This window comes from Anser brachyrhynchus (assembly GCF_964034855.1).
Source record: "Anser brachyrhynchus genome assembly, chromosome: 18".
Lineage (NCBI taxonomy): Eukaryota > Metazoa > Chordata > Aves > Anseriformes > Anatidae > Anser > Anser brachyrhynchus.
Genome location: NC_137711.1, coordinates 9,366,804 through 9,389,215, shown reverse-complemented (window position 1 = coordinate 9,389,215; position 22,412 = coordinate 9,366,804). Strand labels below are relative to the sequence as shown.

At 39.0% G+C, this 22,412-nt stretch overlaps 1 protein-coding gene across 1 annotated transcript in view; it reads right to left on the bottom strand.

The window, feature by feature from the left end:
* Positions 1-1,447: 1,447 nt before the first annotated feature.
* FOXK2 (forkhead box K2) overlaps positions 1,448-22,412 on the bottom strand; it is a 53,533-nt gene continuing 32,568 nt past the window's right edge. Inside the window, exons 2-9 of the mRNA XM_080560658.1 lie at positions 15,088-15,282; positions 12,189-12,336; positions 11,589-11,735; positions 8,530-8,723; positions 7,511-7,686; positions 6,166-6,462; positions 5,727-5,936; positions 1,448-3,683 (exon numbers count right to left, since the gene is read on the bottom strand). Of these exons, the coding sequence (XP_080416784.1) occupies positions 3,487-3,683; positions 5,727-5,936; positions 6,166-6,462; positions 7,511-7,686; positions 8,530-8,723; positions 11,589-11,735; positions 12,189-12,336; positions 15,088-15,282 (1,564 nt within the window). The 3' untranslated portion in view covers positions 1,448-3,486. The remainder of the gene's footprint in view (positions 3,684-5,726; positions 5,937-6,165; positions 6,463-7,510; positions 7,687-8,529; positions 8,724-11,588; positions 11,736-12,188; positions 12,337-15,087; positions 15,283-22,412) is intronic.

The following is a 22,412-nucleotide window of genomic DNA, read 5'->3' as shown; positions in this document are numbered from 1 at the left end:
CTGGAATAACTGGGGAGTAGGAGGGAAGGCAAGGCAGCAGTTCAGAATAGAGAGAACACACTGATCAAACAGAATCAGTCTTTCTGATTCAGTCCATCCACAGCCCTCTCACTGTTTGAAGACTCTGTATTGCTTTGCCATGTACCGAGGTACCCCACAGCTCCTGTAACAACGAAGCAGCAAGAAGGCAGAACTGAGCATCCAAAGGCAAGAACATGTCACTGCCCGGGGTGCTGAGCTGCCTCCTTCCCAACCTCGAATTTGTCCCTGCTGGGACCTGGGGGCAACGCAACAGGCAGCTGCATCAAAACCCAAGTGGTTTAAGGACAGGGACACCTCGGGCAAGAAGGACATGACATGCTGGCAGTGGAGATAAACACTTCTGTGGCTAGGAGTACATGCATGTCTAGGTCTTAATGTTAAAACTGGGAAAGGGGAGGAAAATGAGATCAGCTTCCTGAATCTTTTAAACATAACAGAAAACCCAATGACAGGCAATGAAAATTAGTCCAGCTGTAAAGAAAATTAAGCTGGGTTAAATTTCAGGATGTTGTCCTTAAACCCTGGTTGGAACATCACATGTTGTTTGCTTATACCCAGTCATTTTCAAAGATTACATGAAAGCTTTAAACAGAAAGAACACTGAACAGGCAGCCTAGATGGAGCACAAAAGGAAATAACACCACGCACCGCAAAACACAAACAACGGGACAGGTTACGTCAGTCGTAAAGAGAGGTCAAATCTCCATGTACAAGAATCACCTGAAGAAATTTTCCGTTTGCACAAGAAAGATGCTATTGACTACTGGAGTCCAGGATGATCAGCACATACGACCAACCAAGGAAGGGTCAGGAGCACCACCTCAAGAGCAGCAGTGAGACAGCAGTCCCATCCAGCCTTTGGTATTACTCAGCAATCGTCACTGCGCCAGTAGTGGGAAGCACGTAAATACATACACAAACCAGGGAACAGTGCTGCTTGAAACACCCCACTACTCAGTTTAGTAAGGCCTGACACGTAAGACAGAGAAGCCTGCGATAGTCAGGAAGACCAGACATTATCCCAAACTGTCACTTTTCAGTCTCACCAAAAGCAGGGGTGAGCACGCTGTTTATGCAAGAACCCAAGCAGTGTCCTCACGCTGCACAGCTTTTCCAAAGGGTTTACCCATCAGAACAAAGGTGCGTTCTTCTCTCAAATTCCACGGGCACCAAAAAGCACAAAACAACAACATGCTACAGAACGGGGCCCAGGCACGTTCTCACATCCTCTCTACCCGAGCAGTTACAATTCACAGCTTGCCTACCATTATCGGACAGGAGGCATCACCTTGGCTTGTTTGGGCGGATACCGTTTCCTTTGGCACTGCCAACATAAATTGGATTAATCACCAAAATATACATACATATTTCAAACACGCTTGTTGAGTAATTTCAACTTAGTTAATTTGCTGAATAAAATTTAATTTTATTTAAAAAATCTTATACACTATTATTCACCTAGCCCTAGTTGTGAACAGATTCTCACTTCTGAAAATAAACCACATTCTAGTCAATTCATTCAACACCAAATTAAATTACTAGTACTGGAATTTTTCTTAAAAAAAGTATGTTAAAACTTTACTTTTTTATTTTTTAAAACCTCTAAAGAAAATCTTGCAGTTTTACAGAAACGTTTCTTTTTCAGGTTATGCTTTTTTTAAATGCCTGTTATAAATTCAGCTTGTGTAGAGTTGTTTTTTTCATAGATTTTTAATATGTATTATCTGCAGAGACATTGTAACAGTTCCATTTTGTGGATGAACACAAAACTTGTACAGATTTCTCATATTTGGTCTTTAGGTAAATAGTTCCCAAAAGCTGCCTAAATAAACCACTCCAAACTGTTCAGTCCATCAAGAAAATACATTTTTTTTCCTTTTGTAGTGGAAAAGGAAATATAAATAATGCATCATTATTACAGAAAGTGACAAAAATGAGATTGAAATTAAGCCAACTATCTAGCTTTCACTCACCTTACTGCATGAAGAAATAAGACATTATGTGAATTGAAGACTGAACAGCAGCCTTACGTTTAAATTTAATTTTGAAATGTAAAGTGGAATCTATTACCACAATTAAAAGTGAGAAATTTCCAATACATTTTAAAATGTTCAACTGCAGAACACACACTTAAAAATTTGTTTTTATTATAATAATATGGTAGCCACTGTTAGAAAACCACAACAGCTACTCTTAATGGAGACCCCAAAAGGTCAGTGTATGACATCAAAAGTGTTACGGAGAAACTGGTCAGATTAATTTCTACGGATGGGTGCTTAAGCTTAAAAATATCGAATATACCTCTGACAAGATAATTTTACTTTCTTTTTAAAAGGACTCGTGATAAAGAATTTTATCTTTTCTAAATGAAGAACAGTCTGTTATCTTAAACATACACAATATTAAGCGAGACTCTTGTTTTACTTTAGACTGGAAAAATATGCCAGGGACAGTCAAAGTCAACACAAAGTAACAAACAGCAAAAGGTAGCAGAAAGAGAAACAGATAAGTGCAGCTCTGGTCAAATTCATAGCAGTTCTTTAACGTCAGTTAACGGCTCATTTACATTGTAATTTCTAATCAGTTACATGCAAGCCCGAAGAAGCATTTGATCACTACACATGGTAATAAAATTTGATTAAATTTATCAGGCAACTGCTAAAATATGAAAATTTGCAGATGTAATAAAGTAGCTTTATCTGAACTTTAACAGGACAGACAAAAGTAAATCATTCCATTGGTTAAAAAAACCCTACATTCAGTTTTTTACCAAACAAAATTTCACATGAAAAGTATTGTGTGATTCCAAAGTTTCCGGAGTAGAAATGGAGTGATTTGAAATGTCAAAGACCCCATTATTTTGCAAAGAAATGAAAATACACCTCAAAAATTTCTAATTCCACATGTGAACAACAAAATACTGCATATCTACCAACAACTGCATCGGGTAGGTCATTATGAAAGGCTAGCTGCCAAGATGTAGGAAATGGCTCCTTGCCTCTGTTCCCTTTAAGGAATATACAATCGTTTGAAACCAGTTCACACTAAGCGCTTATCATGCTGCCGTTACACTGAGATACTCAGTCCTTAAAATAATCTGATAAAGATTTTTTAAAGCTGCAGCCCTCCCCAACACTGTATTTCTCAGTGTACACAGTTCAGTAGGGGGCAGGGAGGAGCGGGGGTCACAGCCTCTGGAACAAGATGTTTTGCAGTTTGACTTTAAATTACCAAGTTTTAAGGCCACCTGTGTTGTTTGTTTTTTGTTTTTGTTTTTTTTTTTCAGTGCTGAAAGTTGAAGTCTGATCACAGGGCCCCTTTCCCCACTGCGTGAGAACATGTTCCAACATTTTAGGTGTTATATTTAAGTGTCTCCTTTTGGCACCATGGAGTTTATTTAAAAAAAAAAAAGGAAAAAAGAAAAAAGAAAACTCCTCTAAGTTTCTAGTTCTGGCTGCCTTTATCGCTCACTGCCACAGACGGGGTGTCCACGTTAACTGCTATGACTATGCTCTCTCCATCTTCTGTTTTGATACGTTTGAGTTCCTGCTGTTCCGACTGGTCTCCGTTCTGGCGCTTTGTTGGAAGAGATGCCGATGCGGACGCATGGGTTGCTAACATATGCAAAGGACTTGCAGCAGCTGCAAAAAGATAATAGAAATTTCAGCACCCTAATCCTTGTCAAAACAGATGATACTGAAAGCAAATTTGCATTTTCATCAAAATGATGAGTTCCCTTCTTTGTACTATGGTGGGTATCAGCAATCTCAGTTGAGATTCAGGTCCTTTTGTTTAACCTTTGTACAAACCTGGAAGACATTGCTCTAAATCACTCAGCAACCATACAGGTACAGACAAAGGTGGGAGAAAGGGAAAGTATCTCAATTTTGTTAATGCGGAGCTAAAGACAGACAAAGATTAAATGATTTAAAGCCAATCTACACAGTAATTTGTGACAGAACTGGGAAGGGAATTCAAGATCCCCTTTGAGGAGGTCTGGCCATGTCTACGGATCATTGCAGAATGCTTGGCTGGGAAGGAGAGCAGCACCACGCCACACTCATCTCTAGCCACGAGTTATTAAACAAAAGCTATGCAATCCACACCGCCAGGAGATGCAGACAGCTCAAGCATCAATACTTTTTTGACAGATAGGCACTTACCCACGGTGTTAGACCACTGCCTTTTTCCTTACAAGAAGGGTTGGGAAATGACCTGATTAGATTCAAGAGCACAACTGAACTATACTGACAGAGACGTACATAGCTCAAACGTGCTACACCAGATCTTAATCTTTGTCATTACATGGTCAAAACAGTACACCAGTCACCATTAATGGGCGAGTGCAGTCCCCTCGATCTTCTGAGATGTCCAAAGGTTCTTTCCCTCTACTTGACAGGAGTCTGTTTCTTACTATCAACTCTGACTTTATTAAACCAACTGTTCAAATGTCAGTTTCATTTAAATTTCAAATACAAAATACTAACAACATATTAATTTGTTCACTGCATTTCAAGAAAGTTTATCTAAACATTATCAATCAGCCTGCTTTGCATACACAAGTTCCCTTTCCTGAGCACCACAACTTTGCAGAAGCTGAAACGTGAAATGTACACGGAAGTTGTTATATTTGTTCTTAGTAAACTATCCTAGAGTATACCTGGAATATCACAAGGGCAAGTAAGCAAACTGTTTTGTATTTAGTATGCATTTGTAGAACAAATACTTCAGAAAATATTTCATGTGACTCTCTGCTCAATTCCGACCAAAAAAGGTGCGTATCAGGTCTGGCAGTAACTGCTTTTGCTTTACTTACACTGAAATGAAGTGGAAGCAGACAGAACACTGACCTATAAATATTGAACTTTAGTAGGAGAACCAACGTCAGAGATGGAAGAGGAGTAAAAAGGAAACAAAACAAATAATTCACTCCATTATTAAGATTTTACAGCAGAAATACATGTAGAAATTGTTTTAGGCTATCTCATATCAATTTCCATAAGCATACTTTATGACAAAAAAGCTACTGCAGCATCAGATAACATCTCAAAGTGAAACTGTTGAAACAATCTCTACGCACCTGCAGACCAAACAAAACTGAATACATCTGTTTAAGTTATGACAAATCCTGAACAATGAAAATTGTGATAAAAGTACTGCTACCCAGTTAGACCGCTGAATCTGAGAGGGGAAAGAGGGTATGTAGACAGAAGGAGAATCTCAAAATCTTGGAGAATTCTCCTTCATTTTAGTGCCTTGCTCTTGTACAGGTTCAATAAAAACAGAAGAAAAAGATAACTGCTCAAAAAGCCAGTCTGTCCTGCCTTCTTGCTGGTTGGTTCTTGACAAATCATCTGGGGAGCAGGTACCATTTTAATGGCGTTGTCTTACAGGAACTTCTTTTAAAACTTGTTTATATCCTGGGTTTAATGATGAGAGGTTGGTCACCACTAAATACATCGCTGTAATGACTACAAAGAGAATAAATAGCTCTTCAAGTAATCATCATCGAAGAGAAATGCTGGTTCTTACCAAGAGGGAGAGAACAAACTCATACAAGGCCGTAATCAAAATTTTCTGTACAACTTAGTTTTCAGTACAACTACAAAATACACAAGAACATTTCAAAAATTCAGCAGCGACCACTAGTACAAAGCAACAGAACATCTTGACACAATACATACCAGCGTTGCCCTGTCCTTGGATCGCAGTGGTGATAGGTACTATGTGCGTTCCGTTCTGCGTTACAGTTTTTATTGGTAGCTGGTGTTGACCTAGAGGTGCCTGTTGCACTATGGTAACTGTCTGTAAGGGGGTGGTCTGAGATGTCTGAATGATACGACTAGCAGCTCCTATTGTAGCATGACTAATAGCAGGTATAGGCTCCACTTTAACTGAAAAACAGATGATAAAACATTGGTAAAAACAAGAAAGCAATAAAAAATCATTTACTTTTACTACATCAACCCTCAGTGAAGATGTATACCATTTAATTACCAGCTACAAGATGCATGAGAAATTACGATGCATTTCAAGTACTGCACTTCAATCTAGAAGTAAATTTCAAATAATAATCCTTCTGTATAAAGACCTCCCAGAGCAACTAACCCCCCAGGTTCTCACCTTTTACTTCCTTGTGGTCTCCATTCTCTTGAGGTTCTACCTTGGGCTGGGTTACCATCGCAGCTTGCGTGACTACTGCCTGTCCAGCTACAGTGTAAGTGTTTGCTGGTGCTAATCCAGTCACGTTTGTGACAGACACAGCTGGTATCTGGTGAACAACATGAACTGTCTGAACTACAGGCTGCTGGGATGTTGATGTTGTCACAGGAGTTGCAACAGTGTAGGTGACGGGTTTAATAGTTTGTGGTAGCTGCCGTTGTACAGTAATTAAAACTGGTTGGCTAGATAGAGGTGATCCTATCAAGAAAGAGACAAAAATTAGACTGCTAATTTTAATTATTTCATTTAAGCCAGTCATTCTCTTAACTTAATGCTAAAGCCTCGTAAGATTAACAACCTTCTTCATTAATGCCTGAGTGATCCAAAAGATAAAAATGGACAATGAAGATCATGCCACACGGCTATTCAGTGCTGGGTTAGCTCGGTACAAGCTGTAACCATTTGGGCAAAAGCCCCCTTTGCCATGCCCCTGCAAATGCAACTGTACTGCCAAAGCTACACTTAATATTCATTCGGTAAAACTACCTTCCGTAGATGGGAACTAACGTGTGCTTCATGTACTGTGTGGAGGACCTCTGCAGTGGCAGAACTAACAGATCCTAGGCTGGGGATGCACAGTCTCTGCTAAGGACTGGTTGCCTTTGTCACAGAACGGTCACTGCTACTTTTGTAGGTGCATCACCAACAAAACAGATGGCAAAAGTGTATCACCTAAACAAATAGATATGTATTCCATCACACTTTGCCCTCGCTTTTTTGTTTTTTGTTCTTTAGTGTTTTGGTTTTTTTTTTTAAAAAAAGGAAAATTCTTATCATGCATATTTGTTCTCTCTCTTTAGCCTTGCAACTCTTTCAATCCCCAGCATTGAAAGATTGAAATGACCACAGATGTATGCAAGACATTTGCTTATTTCTGTAACCCCCAGTTAATTTATTTATTTTTCTAAACCAGAAAGAATATGTTGTTTCCAAAGGAAGTGACAACTATTGCAAGACAGGACAGTCCTATACAGGACAGAAGCACAATCCCTGCTTAGTAATAAAGCCATTAAGGGTTCTGATACACACAGATAATGCAGCCTGCACGTCTGCAAACAGTTATTTACCTGCTATATTTACATGCTTTACAGTGATTGCTCTAAATGTGAAGGGCTTAAATATTTACTGATTTTTGGTGTACATGTGAAATCTTGGTAGTGTGTGCATATATATATATATATATTTATATTATGTATTAGCCGTCTCCCATCTCCAACCCCCAAATGCTTATTTCAGGATTCCTCACCTGGGGCACTCTGTGCAAATCGTGCTTCTTGTATTACCGCTAGTTTTGGCTGGATAGCACTAGGCTCAGGTTCCATTGGGACTGGAGATCCTTCCCGGGACAGACTCTCGGGGGTCTGGACTCCACTGGAGTGCGCAGACAACACTCCAGAGTGATTAGGAGAGGCTGGGGCACTTCTGCATTTAAAAATGAAAGCAGCAGCTGATGTGTTTTAACTTCTGAACTGTGACAGACAGTGACCTTCCTCTACAGAGACTGTAACACACACTGCCCACAGGAGGGCACCTCTGCCTTCTGGCAAGTACAGTTACAACCCAAAGCAGTTTTGATGATCTTTTAAAAAGCTTTTGTTAAACAAGAACAGAATTTAAAAGCAAACTTCAGGTATAGTTAATGGAACAGAAGTGGCTGGATGCCTTCTTAACGTGACTCTCTACACAATCTGTGAAACATGAACATTTCTGGTGGAGAAGGATGGTGAGCAAATCTGTCTAAAGGGCAAGCCAAAAAAAATGCACCAGCAGAAAGGCCGTAACTTCACAAAGGGAATAAGTAAAACCCTTGTATTTTCCCATCACAAATTCTGCTTGAACATTATCAAACTAGACGCATACTTGTCATTTCTAAGTTCAACAAAATGGTAGCTGGTTTTTGATAATTTTATTTGCCGACTGGTTTAAAGTGCAGTAGATGGCAGTTAGAAATTAAAATTATAATTCTGTTAAAAAAAAAAAAAAACAAACAACAACAACACAACCCAAAGGTACAGCAAGGCTTGCTTACATTAACAATCTGACAGTTAGTTATGCAAATTGAGTCAGTTCTTTAACACTAAAAACAATCAATAAAAACAAACCTAGTGTTTTGGCAGCCTCCTCTTAAATCACACAGAATTCAAATAATGAGTCTGGATGAAATTAAATTACTAAACTTGTGACTGTATCCAAAACTATCAAGTCTGTATCAGCCTGAAGATTAAACAACAGCCATAGTCTTTTTGTTCATCTGTTTTTCCTTACCTAGAAGAGAGTGGTCCCAGAGGGGTTCTAAAGCAAGGTACTCCCCTAGGCCGCCTTTTCCTAAAAGCCTGCTCTATTAATTTGCTTTCAGAGGCAGGGTCTATCCTCCAGAATGAGCCTTTGCCTGGTTCTTCCTGGGAACGTGGTACTTTGATGAAATAACGATTCAGAGAGAGATTGTGACGTATTGAATTCTATGGAACATAAAAAAATATGTAGAATTCATATAACTTTTTCAAGTCAGAATGTGGCCTACTGCAGCAGTTTGTACTACAGGAGACTCGGGGTTCAGCTCTTTCATTCCTTAATTCAACAGGAGTCAGAGCACTGCCAAGGCAGTGCCATAAACCTGGAAGGACTCTTGCATTTTTCAAATCTTTGCCAACAGTTAAAAACCAGTACGTTAACGTGAAACACGGTGATTGCAACAAACTGTTAGAACACTACAAATACTTGAGCATAATGCAGTGTAAAAAAAAAAAAAAATCAAGAATTAGCAGTCCTCATAAACCACCCTTCCCCAGGTGTCAAGGAAAATATCAGGTTGTACTACGAGGGCCAGCAAAATAAAGAATATGCTGATTCTGATTTTACACGATTCCCCTCTGTTACTGTTCCACAATACAGAAAGAGAAGGTTAAATTACACAAGATCGAAATACAGCTAGATTGTTGGGAGTTCACCCACAGTCCAGTCTGTCTCAACAGAGAAGCTAAGGATTTAGTTTGTCTAGAAAAACAACAAATGGCAGTGGGTCCTAAAACAGCTCTTCAGTAAGATCTCTGCCATTCTGCTCTAGTTTGCACATTACTTTATCCTCACTTTGCTGTAACACACACAACCCTGATCAAAAAGATGCAGAAAACTGCTAACGCTCTGAAGTATCTATCTATGCTTGGCTTTGTGCACATGCCTTTTTTAATTTAAATACATCAACCCAAAATCTTTCAAAACATTATCAATGAAGCAGAAGAAAGTAAGTGTAAGAATACATACTGACATACTTGTGGGAGAACAGGGGAAAATGGAGAAAAGGCTTTACATTAACAAAAGCTCCTCAAAATCCTTCTTAGACGTATGTATTCATGACCCTGAAGGCAAATTTGGAAAACTTAAAGAAATGATAACCATGTATGGTTTCTTAAATGCAAACTGATGAAACCAGAAATGGTTTTTGTTGCCAAAAATTGAAACACAACTAGAAAGATGCCAAGAACATGTCTATAAACTGTATTTATTTCTCCGTATGCTAGAATAAAAGAGTAGATTCAAAAGTACCTGCTAAAATACATTCACAAAGAGTCCTCTAGTCAAAATCAGAGTTTTATGTGCTAAAGGATATAAATACCTCAACAGTACCTATTAAGGTATAGGATTTGGACATTATACACACGTATATACTCTCTGGTTTGAATAATATGCATATATGGCCTCAAATATTATTTAAAACATCAATCAGATAAATCACCTTAACTATAATCTGATACTCGAAGGCTAAAAGCTAGCAGAGCCGCTGATACATGAGGTACACCTGTTACTGTTACAGCAGTGTTCGATATGACTAGTCACTGAACAGCATCTAATTTTCAGCTTTTTTTTTCAGCTTTATTTACTGATTTAGGAACAGGTACTAATTATTTATTCCAGAACATATGTCTGCTGTGTCTATTATCTTGGCTTTGTTAAGCATTCTACATCTAAATGCATACGCTGTTTTAAGACCGAATTCTTTAACTGTGCGTTGCAATGTATGCGTGGTTCCATGATGCTTACATAAGGAAGCATTATACACACAGATATTCAACATATTTCGGAACAGGAAGCAAAAAGCAGACCAACATTTCATAAACAGAATCCTACTGCTAAAACAGATCTGTTAGTATGACTGCAGCCAGAATTCTACATTATGTGAGAAAGGAAAAAAAAATCTTCTAGGTACTTCCTAGCCAGAACAAGAGTTAAGTCCTTCACTAGCCAAACCATTAAGCAAAAAGTTTGTAGCAGTGACATTCCCCATTAACCTTGGAATTCTCGTTAAGAATGATTCAACTTTCACATAGACTCTATGACAAATAAGTATGTGATTAATATTTAAAATCTATTCCTCCATGAGAGGTCATGTACTCTTTAGTCTTCTATTGTAGAGCAAGCAGCGTATTAACGCTTCCTCGCTTTCCCCCTCCCCCAGTCTCTCCAAATTTTATTTCCCTGAAATAACTCCAGAGCATGCCTCTGTTGCAGATCATGACTGTACTAAGAGCAACACTGTGAAACTGATACTTGGTGATCGACAGGGCAGTCTGAACGTTACACGGGCGAACTGGCCAGTCCTGCTAATTGTGCTCTTCTGTCCTTCACTGAAACTAAAAACAGCAGCAAAGGCATTGAACCTTTACATGATCTGGAAAGACTATGCCAGACTGATTCATACTCGGTTAGTCATCCTGGCAAATGCTGGGGCTGGTCTCTTTAAAAAGGAAAAGAAAGCAGAAATTCATTCTACAGAATTGAAGGGTTTGGGCTAACTCAGTACAGAATCAGTCAAGTTCACAAGTGGGCTACTATGGAAATAAAAAGGCACGTAGTGCAAGATAACAACAGGTAACACATGCTTGCTCCTTCAGAGCTGTGTTGCACGGTCAAGATCTCCCTTTGCAAATACACCTGAACTTGTCATATTTAATATCTTAATTTTATCCTGAGATAACGATACATATGCTTATGCAATAAGTTACGAAGCATAACCACATTCCTGGATAGCATACATATACTTAAATCCACAGTGCTAACTGTCTTGCTCCCAGAAGTCTGTATGTATTGCTCCCACAGGTTTAGAGAATACCATAACATGAATAAAGTGATATTTCAAATACCAAACAAGGTGTATTCCCTACTTCATTGGAGATGTTACAATCAGAAAAAAAGAGACAATTTCAGTGAACACTCATTTAACAAATCCTATATACGAAGGGCTGCTAGGCTCACCAATTGACTTATGACCAGGTACAGCTGCCAGCACTTCTCAAAACAACAAAAAACGTTCTAGAAATCAAGTTTACCTGCCAGCCCTTGTCTGCTGTCCTGTAGTATGGATAATTTTTAGTTATGTGCGTATAAATTCCATTTAGTGTAAGCTGCTTATCAGGTGCCATTGTAATTGCTTGTACTATTAACTGTGCATAGGAGTAAGGTGGTTTAGAGTCGTCCTACAGAAGAAAAAGAAAATCTGGGTCAATAAAATTTAAAAATGTACACATCCTTTTATAAATTAAAAGGTACAAAACACAATTAACTTGATTTAAGGTAATTTTGGAGAACTGAAATCTTCAAGCAGAAAAACTACAACAATTGTGCTCTTCTGTTTAGTAGATTTTAAGATACGACTAAAACGTGGAGAAACAAACATTAAAGAATTTTCAAACGCCTATAAACAGATATGTAACTGTATACAAATACAGCCCCTCTCCAAAGGTGAGGGGGAAGGGAGGTGTCAAAATAAATGTCATGTCTAATCACAAAACCCTAAAAATTAAAAGTTGGAAAACACAGTAAGTTGAATTGTGACTTAGTGCATATACTCTGGTAACAAAATTAGTATTTCAAAAGTATTGCATTCAGTTAAGACTTAATTTATGGTTTTGATTTCAAGCAATGCTTACCTTTGGGCTATCTCCACCCGATGCTTCCTTGTCATTTTCTGACTGCGAATTGTCAGCCATTAAATGTAGGTCAGATGGTATTACACGACTCATTTTGTACCCTGAAGAGCCTGCACCACGAGGGCTAGATGGGCAGGAATTTGCAGCACTGTAGAGCATAAAAAGAAGATCCTACTATTTTGTTATACAGTATATCACCACATTATATTTAATCAAAAAGCTCTTATTGTAGAAAAGGCCACTACCAGCACTTCCAGAGCACAGTTAAAGGCCTGTCAGTATTTCCAATATAAACCCCCATTTTCCAAGCCTTTCTAACTCATCCATGAGAATTAAAATCACTGCGGGAAGAAACCTGTCAAATGAAGCTCAGGCTTTGCTCCTCAAAGGAAGAAGGATTAACTGATTTATTAGGTTGCACTTTATTCGTGTAAGATTTGCCAACAGAAAGGTCCATTTTAATATGAGCGGTTGCTTATGTATTAAGCCCCTCATTTGAAACAAGAAACACATCTTGCCTGCAATTTCTGCCATATGTTTGTATTTAGTCTGCTCAAAAAAGATCCTCTCCTGTGCAGTATTTTTGCACAGTTGAGAAAATATAACAAGCAGTGAGGAAAAAAATGATTTTCATTGAAATCTAAAACATTATTTTAACTGTTTGCAGGTGTGTTCATATACATACACAAACATAGATGTGTATAAAAATTCTGAACTCTATAAATGGGCAGCTTCAGCACTGACTTAATCTGATTTCACTCAGTATTAGGTCAACAGAGCAAATACACTGTTACAAAGTAAAACTACCAACTGAAGGAAAGAAGTGGATCCGGATACCTCACATTTTGCCATCGGTCACAGAAAAACAAAGCCAAAGTTGTGTTAATTCCACTGAACATTTTCCTAATGGTTGTTCCCCTGCCTCACAGGAACTACAGCTGCACAAAAATGGTTTTCCTTCTACAACTTCCATTTTGCCAACAAGAAAGAGGTACTCAGTGGGCAATGTCTGTGCCCTTCCCTGAAAAAACACTGTCAGCTCTCTACAAGGGCACATACTTGGCAGAGATTTGTATTGCAACTGATTTCAGCAGAGTCCACAGCAATTCTAAAACGTAACTAAGAATTAGAATGGCAAAGGCTGCTGTGCCCCCAGAACCAGCCTATCCCCAAAGACAATTTTTAACCTAACTTGAATCTTTGGTTTCAAACAAAGAAAAAATAAAGCTAGAAAACAGCATTTGGATTTACACAATAACGCTTTAATAAACTGACATCTGCCAAGTTTTGTTTATGTCTAACCTTAAGGTTTCTTGCTATCTCCCTCTGTACGTAAAGAAACATGGCAGGCACTACAGACTGGGCAATATATTTAAAGAAATTATTATTGGATTTGAGTTTCACATCATTGGAAATCCAGCACTAATAATTTGCCCCCAGTGATATGCTATACAAAGGAGACTGGATTTTTGTTGTGTTGTATGGAAGAATCCTTGATTAGAGCCAAACATGCAATTTTATTTTATTTTTTAAATATAGGTCACTGCTGTTCTGTGTTTTTACATATCAACTGACAACATCCTTCTCCTGAGCTCACTTTAGCATATATTGACAAAGCGACACATATGGTATAATCAAAGCAAGTTTACAGGTCTTCTATAAAACAGGATGATTTGAAGAGAAACTGTCATGCTTTGCTCTCAAAATAGACTCAAAACTGTCATTTTTTTTTTGTTTGTAATAAACTGTACTCAACAGGTGCATGAAAGCCCCAAAGAGAATTACAAAATTCATAGTGAGGCAAAGACTGTGGTGATATACGTGATATTATCTGAAATATTTATGAGCTGCTCTGTCATTTCTTGGGCAAAATATGTTTTCCCTGAATTTTAATAAGAACGCAAACCTGTTATACAGTCAAGTCTAGATCCCTTTTCTCTCTGCTTCCACTATTTATACAGATCACATTAAACACTACAACATCTCAATGTTGTATTGAGATCACAAGCACAAAATAAGTCAATTTCGTTACAAGTATGAAAGAAGTCAATTATCCTTACATTCATATTTCATTAATAGGATCTACATTTTTAAAGATCAGTCATTAACAGCCCTTCACTCATATGAAGATAAAGGAAGTTAAAGAACCTTCAAAAGCATGTGTGTGGTTTTGAAAAATAACTGTAAGTGAAATTTTTGCTCCTAAACCTGCTGTGAATTTTCAAAGTTCTATTTAAACTAATTTTACCAATTTGTGAGCACAGCTAGCTTGTGTTTAATTGAATTTCATCCCAAATAACAAATCAAACAATGGCTACAATTATCAAATTAAGCAGGACAAGCAAGTAAAAAGCCCAAGTTAACCTCCCTTGCAGAAGACCTCCCTACAGTGAACTCTTATGTTACACTTCATTTTAAGTAAATCCTCTGTTAACTTCCAGTAATGACCGATCAAAACTATATCAGCTTTTGGAGTAAGAAATGAGTCTATTTTCCACACTCTAATGATAACCAAAAAATATTTTTTCTGTTGGTAAACTTCAAGAGGGACAGTGAATATCAGGATGTTTAAAATGGTATAATTGAGACTTATCTCAAGTCTTCCCATAAGCATTCAAGAGCAAAAAGCAATCTAAATCATCTGGAATGCAAATAAAACATATGTTCCTTTGTTGCAAGAATCCTGAGCAAACTGGTACACACTGATCAAATGACATTGGGATACTAAAGGCTGCTCATGCAACTATTTTCACAGGCAGCAGAGTGGTAGTTTTCTCCAAGGCAGGTTACGCTGAGCTTAACTTTTACCGCAAAAGCAAAATACTTAAAATGAAATAGAAAATTGCTTTAATTTTGTAAACACGTATTGCCCTATATTCAATCTACGGGGTTTAAATACCTGATGGTTCCTGTGGGAGAAGGGAGAGGACTGATCAGGTGAGCCATGTTGTCTGGAATGTTTATCGTTAAGGGAGAGATCTGGGGTTGCACAGGCTTCACTGGGGACTCCGGGGCCTCCTGTTTTTCTCTCTTTTCATTGGACAGAGCTGTGAATGTTATCTTTATGTTTGTGCTGGGAAACCTGAAAGTACAGCTGAAAAATGAAAAACAAATATGTAAGCCAGTTGTTTACAGAGAGTAAGTTTTTTTTGCATAACTTGCACGTATCACCATATTTAAAAGTCATGCTATTTACATAATTAGCTGTATCCACCTTCATTTTAACGATCATAAAGATCAATGTGACCAGAAAAAGATCCCCACGTAAATAACTTTAGAATTTGCAAAGAAATATAAGCAAATACAATTATCTGTAACAAAGGCAGTTTGTAATTGTAATTTTGTAATTGTAATTGTAATTGTAATAAATTTCCTGAGGTTCATCCTGATCTTGCAGCTATCCCTAAAAGAAGTACTATTTTGAAGACAAAAAGCTATTATTTTGTGATGTCAAAGAATGGCTGCTGCAAACCAACAAGTATGCCCATGATAATCAAAATTAACCAGGAGCATAAATGTTTGCAAATCTGAGGCCTAACCAGCTTCATAGACTGCTCTAACTAAAAGCTCTGATTTCTTCTCTCTTAAACACGTTAAACTAAACTCCTAGCAGTCCTAATTCTGATCATTTTCAGGGTATGCAGCTGCTGCAGTGCCACATTCAACTATCCATTATGTAAAGGTGATTTTAAAAGCAAAATTCAATAAACTTTCAAATTTCATATAGCACCAAGTATTGCACCCCCAAATTTAAAGACTGATTATAATCGGAATATGATTGAAATTAACTATGTGGGTTTTTTTGTTTGTTTTTACAGGTGGAAAATAAAATGCAATTAATGCACCTTTGAACATTTTCCTTTTTTCATCCCTCTGTGTAAGCATTTAGCAGTTAACCCAATTAAAGGGAACAGGCTATTTATAACTTCTGAGTAAATAAACAGGTTGAGCAAACAAGAAACTTAATTTTCTCTCAACAAAAGCATTTACAGAAACGCAGTTCAAATAACTTTACTATCTCCTTTCTTAATTAAGCTGCTAGCCTACACTCAGCACTAAATCCCACGACTGTATTTACACACCTCTTCCACATGAGGAAGAGGACTTTCCAGTCATACACTACCTAGAAACAAACCTTAGAAAATGTTTTTAAAGTGATTTTGTGTAGACCTGGTTTTATAAAGGAGGGAAGCTATGATACTGGAACAGACCTAAGAAATGTAGCTATGAAAGCAAGATACAGACTGCAAACAAAAGCCATCATTTCTCTGAAAAAATACATTGAACGTGAATATGATGCAAGAATTGGAAGGAACATTAAGCTGAAGAGTAGTCTTAAAAACATTAATTCTCACATGCTTTGGTTTCTGTTTCTTAAAGGATGTTTAGAAAACAAAGAAAACATTTGATTTTTACTACATTTCTTGTAACACACACGTGTTGCAATGATTCTTTTTTCCTACAATCTACGCCCAAGCATGAGGAAAAAGAGAAAGGAGCAACAACGACCTTCCTCTTCCCTCTTACTTCTCAGTATGGGCTACGTCCGAATTTAACAGGTGACCTATTTCTGAAACATGTTCAACATACTAAATTAGGAACAGAATCCACACCAAAAAAAACATAGATGCATTTCACTGGGAAAGTCGTGGACCAATTTGTGTGGTTTTTTATTTTTTATTTAGTATCCTCAGGAGCAGCTCACTACCGTGCTTTTTCCAGTAGAAGTATTTTCTGCCTGTATTGTTTCAGCAATCATTGAAAGAGGTCTCAGCTGTTTGGCTACTAAAAACGTTTTCCAAACATTTCAGTTCATCAGCAATAATGACATCACCACTCCCCAAGTTTATGCCAGAAGAGGGCAGCCAAAGGGGACCTTTTTGCTGAAGACCTAATCAGGAAGATTAAATAAAAATCGCTGTGGGAAACTCAACAGCAATATTTCTTTGACAGAGACAGGCTCAAACTTCAGAATCACCTGTTTGACATATTTTACAAGGCTAGTCCATACCTGCAGACTTACTACAGACCAAGCTTATTTCAACCTAAAAGAAACGCAGGAGGCAACTGGACGTGACTTTAGATTCTCATTCACTGGCTCAGGGCCTTGGGGCCTGCAGCAAATAAGGACCAGCCGGTGTACCCCGGTGCCGGGCATGGTGGGGAGGAGGTGGGTCTTGGAGCTTAAACACGTACCAGAAATACACACACACAAGGATCCCGATGTTCCGCATCGGTATGCACACAAACAGCTCCCTTCTTACACTACTGCACTGCCCTCAGGTATTATCTGCCCTGTGGGCATGTTTTGCAAAAAAGACAGGGAGGATTGCTCATAAATGAGACTAAAACAGAGATTCCAAAGCATAGCTGACAAATGCTGGTCCCAAATGTCAGCTGGCTTTGGGAAAGAAAACAAAACCAAAGGAGAAGCTTTGACTAACTGCAGATACTGTATAGGTTATAAAAGGTATAGGTTATAAAAGTGCCACAAATCCACTTTTAATACCAAACCCAAAGCTGTCACTACTATAGTTCACGTTTCACACGCTGAGTCAAAGGACAGCGTTGCTGAGGCATTGCTTACACATTGCACTCTGGCTCAAACATGTGAGCACCTGAATCGCGTTATCAAATACCACATCTGTCAATTGATTCATGTTTGCAAGCAGGTGTTTAATAGAAGCATATTTTTAATACCTGGAATATGGCCAAAAAGCAAAACAAGAAGCATCTACTAACCAACAGATTTTCTATGTAACTTGCAGTAATGCAAACATACTGCATTTACTTCCAAAATCAGAACCAAGTTGGTTTGGGCGTATTCTTGAATTAAACCATGGCCTAAACAAACCCCACAGCACACCCAGAGGCAGAGACTTGCTCGAACATTTAGTCTATAGCAAGCTGAAGTCAATTTTACTCACTCTTTACAGTGTTTACAATAGTTTTATGATGTGCTAGCACACGACGGTTGGTATAGAATAACCTCATCTACACAATCCACTTTAAAAGAATAAAACTGAAAAAATAAAGGCGTAGTACTGCAAACTGTCACTCTATAGCTCACTTACTCAACTAACCCCCATTCCTCCTTTACAGGCTGATGCCATTCAGGGTAGGAAATCAACAGAGCCACCACTGGACCAACAGAAAAAAAAAAAAGTTTACAAAACATCTGTGTTTAAAGAGTTACTAAAGAGGTACATGATGAAACACTTGTGTGGTAGGTATCCAAGCAAAGAAAACAAACAGACTATTTAACTGATGTGCCACTGTTGCACTGTATGTATTTCAAACAACTACTCACAGTACCCACATTTGAGTAATTTCACGTGTTTACTATGAGAAGTTCTCGTGTTGTACTTCCTACAGAGCATCAAAAAGGAGGGCAGATATTTATGATCTAGGAAACTGCAGCAAAGGTGTCACACTTAAAATGCAACTCATGATCCTAATTTTCTTTAGAAAAGTTCCTTCTGGGTTAACTACTGGAAAAGGTGAGACGGGGAGGACAGATGAGCAGCATCTAGCCATTTCCAACAATTCCTTAGAAAACCATTCCTACCTGTACAGCTCCCAGCAAAACAGAGACCTGCTGATCCGGGCACTACCTCTACTGAGAACGCTTAGCAACTTTGTAGGGTGCCGGCTGTCTTAAGTTCTAGTTCTGTCACATCCGTATTTCTAATATTTCCTCACTTTCCCTCAGCAGTTCTGTCTGTACTGCAGGGAGAAGCTAATTATACACCTGTAGTTCTGCCTGTATGAAATTACTGTCTGATTGGAAATGAGGAAATGTTCTGTCTCCATCTGGGGAGCTAAAACACAGAAGCAAGAATTCAATTTCCTCCCCCTCCATAAGCCCTGCAATTAAACCCACTGCCTTGGTATCCTTTGAATCAGTCCATTCTCATTGCCTCTTAAAAACCAAGGCAGAAATTGGACAGAAGCCGCTCTCCTGCAGTCCTACTATCAGCACTTCCAGATTCTCCATTCAAATAGATTATGGGGGTTCAACACTAATAGCTCCGTACGTCATAGTACTCCCAACACTCCTGTTCAATTCCTTTACAATGCCACTGAACTCCAGTAACTTCAAGGATCCCCCTAAGTTTTAAACAGACCCGAGAATAACAACAAGATGCAAGGTTTCCAAACCCTTGCTTACCAAGAGCCAAGGAAAGCCTCAAACTTTCACATTTAAAAGGTAAGAAAAAAAGAACCCAGCCAGCATCTGAGAGATTTATTTATTTATTGCCAATTTTTGACTTCAAAGGCTTTAAATATCAAGCATAGGCAGCAGGGTAGCTCACCTCCAGGAGGAACTGAGGTAATTAACACCACCCGAACCACCAGACTTCCTCCAGCTTAGGCTTCCTTTGACAATACAGCAGGCTAATATGATGCTGTTCATTCCTCCCTCTCCTCCCCAATTTGACCAGCAGCCTAGGAAAACAGAAACCATCGCACCTTGAGATAGGGCCTCCCTTCCAGGGAAGGGAGATTCACAACTAACCCCTTCTCCAATGCCTCCTGCCTACCTAATTCTCACTTAAGACCCATGTCCTAGCTGCTCTCTCCCCATCGCTCCAATAAAACCGATCTACGCGACCAATTACTTAATTTATACTCCTGGTAGAAGATGCGCACACTTTGAAGCTTAAGTTGCCAGTGAGATACTATGATGCACAGTTCCAAGTGCATATTTGACTCAATTGCATTTTAAAAGCCAAAGACTTTTCTACATCATTCACAAAGGACAAATGAGAAACTAAGTTTGGAAGGGACTTCTGAAGGTCTCTAGACCAACCTCCTGCTGACAGCAGGGCTACTTTTCAAGTTACATCAGGTTTTTCTGGGCCTTGGCTTATCAAATTTTGAAGCATTCAACAGATGGAGTTGGGCAATCCATCCCTGTAATTAGCCACCCTAATGGTGAAAGGTTTTTCCCGTTTGTCAGGGTATAACTCTTTAGTTGCAACTTGTTACAGCCATCCATCCTCAGACTCTGATCCTCTCAGCGCTGCCGTGCCCCATCTTTCCCATAACTGCACTTCAGGCAGGGGCAGACTGTAATGAGATTCACCTCTGGGCTTCTCCAGGCAAAAGGAATCCAGATCCTCTCCTTGTATGCCGTGTGCTGGTTCCCAGAGCACCTCAGCAGCCCTCCACCACCCCCTCCAGTCTGTCTTTTTGCTGTCGTTGCATTTTTGGGGGCCCCAAAGCAGACACAGTTACTGCCCAGCACGAGGCCAGCCTCCATCATCACAAGGGCACAGCGCTGAAACGTGTGCGGCTGCCCCTCTGCCAGGACCTCCACGGTTCCTCCTTGGCAGAGCTGCTCCCAGGTGGGCATTTCCCAGCCGAACCCACCCCAGATGCAGGATTTGGCTTTTGCCTTTGCTGAGCCTCACAAGGTGCCCGTCGTCCTTCCCTCCAGCCTGCCACCGTCCCTCTGAGCACCAGCCCTGCCCTGGTGCTGCCTGCAAGCTGCTCAGGGTGCTCTCTGCCCCGCATCCCAGGTCACTGAGCCCAGTCCTGCAAGGTCAGAAAGCTACACAAGGGTTCTGCTTCATTTGTGCTGTCCTAAGTGACGTCTGCAAATGAAATCTAAGACCAGCAAGTCAAAACCGGGCGGCATTCAAACATCCATGGGAACACGGCATTTGGAAATTACATGTGTGGCCTCCTGCTAATGGGCAAATGTCAGCATGCAAGAACACGGTCCCCAATTCCATCTTTTCTCCATTTGCTGCTCCATTTATTTTTTCCATCACAACAGATTATTAGGAAATTAATTATGTATTGAACTAGAACTAACAGTTATTTTTAACAGTTTTTTAAATAAGCAAGGCTTAAAAGATGTCTTTATAAATACTGCCATAAATACAGTGGAGAAAAAAACAAGACAGCAAGTTGAAGCACAATTACATACAAATTCAGTCTCTGTAGAGTCTGTGCATTGTGCCTTTGCATCCTGAGAAAAGGTGAATCTCTGCAGAAAGAGCTGAACTTGGCTCCTCTCGCAGCTCAAAGTGACACGTGCAAAACACTCACAAATCGGTAAGAAGGGCTGCGACTTCATCGCTTGGAGAAACCTGAAAGCAGTAACCCCTGTCAGCTCAGAGAAAAGTAATTCCACTGCCAAGGAGAAAGTGTTTTCTATGTTCTCCAGAAGAAATGATTACTTTTCCTAGCTTTCTCATCTTCTGAATATTATACCAAAAGCTTTCCAATGGTTCAACACCAAGAACAGGCATACTAAATTATTCACTTCCAGAATTTATTTTTAAGACTTTGGTCTATGATTAATTGAACTCAGATTAATTGAAGTCAGCAGTGCCGCACTTTCCAGAACAAAATCATCCTCTTTAGACCTACACAGAAGCAACAGAAACAACACTTATTAATAACACAAATTGAACTGAACTGCTTTAAAACGGAGTCAAAATTCTAAGGTAAAGCACCCACCAGTTAAAAATCTGGGTTTCCAAACTAACAGTAAAGGTAGAATTATAAATCCATCAAAGAGTCACAGTGAAAACTCCCTGAAAACAAATAAAACTAAGAAGTTATTATTACTAATAAAATACAGGTTATTAAAAAAACTTGCACAATTTTTATAGTAAGGATTTCCTTGAGTTTTTAAACACAAATAACGGCTCAGAGATTTCTTTTACAAAGTATTTTCTAGGAGTTCACAAAAAGGTATTCCTGTAAAATTTTCCTATAATAAGAAAAATGCCGGGAGTATGGTTAACTTCGTAACAGATACACTGAAGCACAGTGATCCAGCACGTTGTAACACCAATTAGGTCACAATTACTTTCTTATTGTCTTGAACAGAGAGAACCTTTTCATTGGGCAACTTTTTATACAGACACTTGTTCACCTACAGCAGGTGCTCCAACCACGAAGGTTAGCTCTAACCTTTTATAAAAGCTCTAACCTCATTTATAAACCTTTCCTAACTGTCCGTAACAGAAGAAAAGCAATATCCATTTTTCCCCATTGACTATTAGGGGATAAAAAGTTTTTAAAAATTACTTCTAGAATTTAAATTCAAGGAAGACAAAGCCCGACTCCTCTACCAGCTTTTAGAGGGGAAGTTTCTGAGGCTTTTCTGCTCGCAGTCGACCCCACCCTGTGCAGCAAGGTGAAAAACTTCCCCAGCAGGAACCAGCATCACTTCCTACAGGTACACGTGTACACACGGACACA